Below are 6,265 nucleotides of genomic sequence, written 5' to 3'. Positions count from 1 at the left end.
GTGTGTGGTTCGAAAGCCTGCAGCTTTCAGGTTCACAGTTAAGGGTTTGAGATGAGACCACTGTGTTTCTCCAGCACAATTGATGACACAAATGCAAGAATGGAATAGGTGGAGGGTTGGATTTTGTGGGTGCATGTGACTAAGGTGCAGATGAGTCAAGGGTACATGTAAGGGAATGATTTCTAATGCATCATGGAATTTTGCTGAATAGGAAGGGTCTGAGGACATGAAGGAGGTGAAGAGCAGAGTAAAGATGCTGGACCTGTGGTGGAATCCAAGGCTTGCTGGCGTTGGGTGCTAAAGGGGGCACTGTAAAGATAGGAGGTGGTGGTCAGCCAGTGAGATGCATGAAACAGAACCTGTATTTGGGGCTTCAGTTTGGGACTGACAAGGTCCAGAGTGTGGCTGTGAGAGTGATTAACTGAGGGAGGTGGAGGACAAGAGCGTAAGAAGGGAGGAGTTCAAGGAACTGAGAGGCCAGGTTATTGGAAGGAATTTTGTGTGTATACTGTGTATGTTGAATCTGCAAGACATATGACAGGAAGTAGTCGGGGGCTGAAGTCCACGAAAAATGAGAGGTAAGTAGACAAGTAGTAGGTGATATCACCTGACGCCTGAGATTCAAAGCTGGTGCTCTTACTACCCTTTTCAGGCTTGTCCTAATTTTGGACAAAGAAGAGAAATAGAGAAGGACAGACAAAGGCAGCAGCAGAGTTGTCATTTAATGATAACTGGGTTGTCGCAATCTTCTTGACATTGTAGCTAGTACTTTATTGTGAGACTTGAATAGGACTTGAGGTTGGTCTGGTCCTTCTTCAGGAGATGTGAGAGAAGCTGGAATTACATATGTTCAGCTGATTCAGAAGAAAGAAACACTTTTTCTCACTCGTAGTGGAAAAAGGTAGAGATATAAACACTAAACTCATTATGTTTATAACCAAATAGTTTGCCACTTATTACTTACTATCTCATCCTTTTTTAAATGTCCCTTGACCATGGCAGCCTGCTAGAAGAGGGAGTTAAATCAGCCACACTCAGGGGGACTAACATCCCCTTTCAAATGTGTCTGTTTTAGGGGCGTGTAGGTCCATCCCTGGCATCAGAACAACACCACACATATCTGAATGTTATTTACTCATCCAGTCTTGGGCTCTCTTTACTTCTCTGCTTATGATTTAAGAAGTTTAACTTACCATGTTTATGGAGTTGTTCCTTATTGTTTTATAGGTGAAAGTTACCAGTTCAGCCCTGCTAAGTATTGTATATATCACAGAAAGACATAATTGCCAGTATCCGGAAACCATGCTATCTATTTTCAAATGCGTGATTCATAAGTTTTGGACTCCAAAGAAGTCTAATGAAATTACCATAATCATCAATCCATATGGAGAGACTGTGTGCTTTTCTGTGAAGCCTATTGGGAATTATACAATACACGTGAATCAAAACAGTAAGTCTGTTTTTATTATACTTGACTTTCTGGGTTCATTTTTTTCTGGAGTGACATTTCAGTAAATTGACTTTTTTCTTTGTTCACTAACTCCATTGACACAAAGTCTTTGTTTCATGTGTGTGTGTCTTTTTTATTCCAGTTGTAGATTTCAAACTCTTCCTTGTATTTGTGGCAGGCATTTTCCTCTTCTTTTATGCAAAGACCTTGAGTCAGTAAGTATTCACTTTTACTTTCTTAACTTTGTGAATCCAAAAGGATATGGGATGTTTTTGATGCTCTCTTAAATATTTCCACACTAGTTTATAGTTCTTGCTTTAGGTTTTGCAAACAATATGTAGGAAGATCATGCTTGAAAAGCTTTAAAAACCAGTAATAGTTATTTGTATAGTATGATAGGTAAGTGTTACAGAGTGCTTTCACATGCATTATTTTGTATTATGTACTAATATACATTATTTTATATACTAATATATATGTACATGTGTATTATGTACATATGTGCTAATATACATTATTTGATCCTCTTAACAACTATGTGAGCTCTGTATTATTGTTCTCATTTTACAGATGAGAAGACAAACATCTGTCATCACATGACTAGTTCTTGCCAAGGCTGAGATTTATACTCAGGTCTTCTGAGGCCAGATGCCTTGCTTTCTCTATCACATTCAGGCTGCCTCCTAAATTTGTGGCTCTGATACAGACAGTTGAATTTAACAAATATCTGATAAACACATTATCCGGATATTTTGTTCCTTACACCTTCTCTTGTGAAAAAGGAATCTTTCAATGATATTTTACTTCTTAGCTTGTCATTCTTAACATTGTTCATTTTTGAGCTTTTCCTTGTATTTAATGTCATCCATGGTCCTTATAACCTGGGTGTTGCTTACATAGCCTGAAGAGTAAAGCTTGGATTCAAAGAAGCTGGAGTGCAAGTCTGAATCCTCCAGGGAGGAGATCCTGATGTGGAGAAGGTCTTTAACTTCTCGGTGCCTTAGTTTCCTCCCCTGTAAAATTTAGACATGGATAGCTTTTCACAGGGCTGTGAATGCATGTAAAACTCTCAGACAATTGCCTGCTACATGATAGGTATTCAATAATTATTGTTGAATCAGATTCTGAACAGAAGATAACTCAGACATTTTGTTTTGAGTTAGTGGCAAGCTATTTACCATAAATTTCAAGGAGATACTTCATTTTTTAAGAGTATAGGATATAATTAAAACTGCCATCTGAGTTTTTCTTCTTAGTATTTTTTATGGCTACTGTCATTAAGTTAAACATCTTTTTTAATACTGAAAGTACAATTTGGCATTTAAATGGCTTTTATCTTCTTGTCTTGACAGAAGCCCTGCTTTCTTTTACTCTTCAGGGACTGTGCTAGGTATTCTAATGACATTAGTCTTTGTCCTGCTGCTGGTGAAAAGGTTCATTCCTAAGGTAGGTATACTATGTGCAAATGAATAAAAAATAGAAATTAGGAATTTCATAGACATGAAATGTGATCAGACTAATTCATCTTGATTATGACAGTTCCTAATTCAAACTATATTTCTACATTGTATAAACTGGCTTTAAAATGTATCTTTTTCTAAGGATTCCCTTTTTTTTGTTACTGTACGTAGGCTTAAGTATTAAGTCTTGGTGATACTTTTTTGAGATGTTTTTATTTTCTAGGTAATATGTTTTTCTTGATGAGTGACAGGGGCTGATTCTAAGCTAAGTGAAAATTTCTCTTATCCTGGCATATCTGAGGAATCTCATGCTGAATCATCAGGGATTTGTATAACAGTGTTGCTACATCTGAGGATTTATTAATTCTGATTAAAACTTGCAGTGCCAGCATTGTTTTGAGTTAAATTTATTCTTTAGAACAGTGCTTCTCCAGCTTTAATGTACATGCAGGTCATCTGAGGATCCTGCTAAAATGCATCTTCAGATTCAGGAGTCTCTGGTGGAGCCTGAGAGTCTCTATTCCAGCACGCTCCCAGGTGATGTCAAAGCTACTGGTTTATGGACTGTACCTTTAATGAGACACTGGAGAGTATTGAATCGACTTCAGCAGTTTGGTGTAGAAATGTCTAATACAAAGGGTTTATTTGTTTACTTCTATTTTTATGAGAATGAATGAACCCAAAACTGTGTCGTTTATTTTTTTCCCACACACAGTATAGCACCTTTTGGGCTTTAATGGTTGGTTGTTGGTTTACTTCAGTTTATGTGGTGTGCCAATTGATGGACGATCTGAAGTGGCTGTGGTATGAAAACAGAATGTATATATTAGGTGGGTAAATTTTTAAAAAATACATTCTATTATTGGTAAAGCTGAAAAGTACAACTAGACGCCTTTTCACACACACATCTCTCTAGCATCTAAATTTTCATTTTGAACTAAGAAGAGTTGTTAAAAATAATATTTTATTTTGTTCCCATAGTTGGTGATTTTAGTTCATTAGATCTCATTTTAGACTATTCCCGCATGACATATTTCTTAGTTTTTTATACTAATGATCAAAAAATTATTTGCCCCTTTTGATTGCATATGCTTCTGAATTGTGGTTAAGTTCCAACTTGTAAGGAAAAAATTTCTTTAAAATGTGGCTCTTTATCTCTTTCTTGATCTATTTAATATGAAAGGTGAGATATCATAAATATAAATGACTAATGAAAATTTTGACTTTTCTGAAGCAGAGAGGCTATTAGGAAACCACTTGTCCTCCTTGTTTCATGTTATCAAAAAAACAAAAAAAAAAAACCTAACAACTAAAATTTTCTAATTGTTCTAATTGGAAAATAATGGAGAATGGGAGAATTGTTTTAACTCCTGACTCCAGATTTCTCACATAAGTTCACTCACCCAAAACAAAAGCAATAAATTTTTTGTTTCACTTTAAGATTTTATGCTTTTAGCTCATTTTTCATTTTTATATTAAAGTAGTTTTAAAGTAAATTACTGATGTAATTTGTTCTCTTAAATACTTTTCTAAGCATCTCCAAAAAACAAGAGCAGTTTCCTCTATAGTTAAGTAACTATTAAACTTAAAGTAATTAATAATACATAAAATCATCTATTACCCAGGCCATGTTCACATTTCCTAAACATCCTCGACAGTTGGTTTGTATAAGCTAGGACATAATCCAGACCCACATTTCGTATCTGTAATGTCCTATAAGTTCCTTTTAATCTATAACAGTTTTTTGTTTTTTTTCATCGTAGTAATATGCTAAAGAGACCAAGCTAGATGTCTCATAGAATGTCCCACTCTTTGGATTTCTCTGATTATTCCTTTGTGGTATAATTTGCCTTTGTTTCTTTCTCTCCTGTATTTTCTATAAACTGGACATTAGATCTTGAGGCTTGCTTAGATATAAATGAAACCCTTTTGGTGGAATACATAAGAGGCGATGTGCACTTCACATTGGATCACAGCAGCAGATGCAGAATATTTTATTGTCCCTCCATTAGTCATGCTGAAACCGAGTGCTGGATTATGAGGGTGACAGCCCTACCCCTCTACTGTAAAATTACATTTTCCTTTTGTGACTAGAAAGTAAAAATAAAACACAGGGTTTGTAGTAGACTGTGACATATGCTGAGGCTTTTTCCTGACTGAAGCAACCATGTTAATATTTGCCTTTCTAGGACTCTGGACTAAAAAATAGACATATATTATAATAATTCATTATTATAAAGTCAGCCTTGTATCTCACATGGAAGGAATAACTAGCCCTAACTGCCTTTTTCAATTGTATTTCATTGGAAGAAGAAAACAAAAATGAAGGTTTTCTGGTATGCTCTTAGTGCTAAGTCAAGGCTCTGCCAGTTTTTTCACATAAATTTTCAAGTTCATATTTATACTAGGTTTACATTCTTCTGCTTTTACAGGCTATGTCTTGATAGTTGGGTTTCTCAGCTTTACTGTTTGTTACAAACATGGGCCCCTTGTTGATGAGAGGAACAGAAGTCTTCTGAAGTGGACACTGCAGCTCTTTTCCTTATTTCTGATCTACTCTGGTGTCAGCGTGCCCCAGTTTGCATACGCATTTATTCTCCTCATCCCGTTGTCCAGGAGTCTGCACTATCCAATGAAAGCGTTCAGTCATATGAGGTGGTACGTATCAGTTTTTTTTTCCTCTTCATAAATTTTGAGTTCTGGTTTAATTATTTGGGGGAATTTTTTTGGATGTATCCTATTTAATCTCATAATTAGCTGTATTTTATATGGAGATTTTCCTCTGAGAGAGGGGGAAGATAGAGAACATAAGCATCTGATTTAATCATCAGTGCAGCCTTTCAGAGGTGCACCACCCATTACCAGCTAGTTACAGCTCACCCAGAATTCACTAAAATCAGTGGCAAAATTGCTTGGGCTCTGGGTTGCTAAAATTTGTACTTTCATTCTATATTTCCTTTCATCAGGGCCAAATACTGCTTTAGAGATATTGTGCTTATAAGATAAGAGTTAGGGAACAGAAATGAATCATAAATGAGTGAAAGGTATTATTTATATTTAGGACTTTCTTTTCTCTTAAGTATTAAGTTAAGGCTTAAACTTTTTGAAAGTGTAGACAGATGAGGTTAACTTCTGTCATCATGGGTTTATTTTGTCTCTCCTCATTCATCGAGTCTCAACACCTGTTTTCATGTCAGGTGCACAGATGAAAGAGATGGTCCCTACCCTTCAGGTGTACTTGTTGAGACACAGGCATACATTGTCATATCTTTGAAGTGTTAAAATAGGCCTGTTGAAGGACTATGGCATATAGAGAAAGTTCAGGAAAATTTCTGGAGGAGATATTACTAGGGTG

At 36.0% G+C, this 6,265-nt stretch overlaps 1 protein-coding gene across 8 annotated transcripts in view; it reads left to right on the top strand.

The window, feature by feature from the left end:
• The window catches only part of NEMP2 (nuclear envelope integral membrane protein 2), a 26,309-nt gene that overhangs the window by 11,696 nt on the left and 8,348 nt on the right, over nucleotides 1–6,265 (top strand). For all 8 annotated transcript variants that reach the window (XM_025039474.1, XM_025039473.1, XM_025039477.1 and 5 more), the window contains exons 3-7: nucleotides 1,228–1,450; nucleotides 1,593–1,665; nucleotides 2,803–2,896; nucleotides 3,626–3,740; nucleotides 5,343–5,568. In XM_025039474.1, coding sequence (XP_024895242.1) covers nucleotides 1,228–1,450; nucleotides 1,593–1,665; nucleotides 2,803–2,896; nucleotides 3,626–3,740; nucleotides 5,343–5,568 — 731 coding nt within the window. The remainder of the gene's footprint in view (nucleotides 1–1,227; nucleotides 1,451–1,592; nucleotides 1,666–2,802; nucleotides 2,897–3,625; nucleotides 3,741–5,342; nucleotides 5,569–6,265) is intronic.

This window comes from Pteropus alecto, unplaced genomic scaffold (assembly GCF_000325575.1).
Source record: "Pteropus alecto unplaced genomic scaffold, ASM32557v1 scaffold3, whole genome shotgun sequence".
NCBI lineage: Eukaryota > Metazoa > Chordata > Mammalia > Chiroptera > Pteropodidae > Pteropus > Pteropus alecto.
The sequence above is the reverse complement of the archived record's forward strand: the minus strand, read 5'-3'. Positions and strand labels throughout refer to the sequence as shown.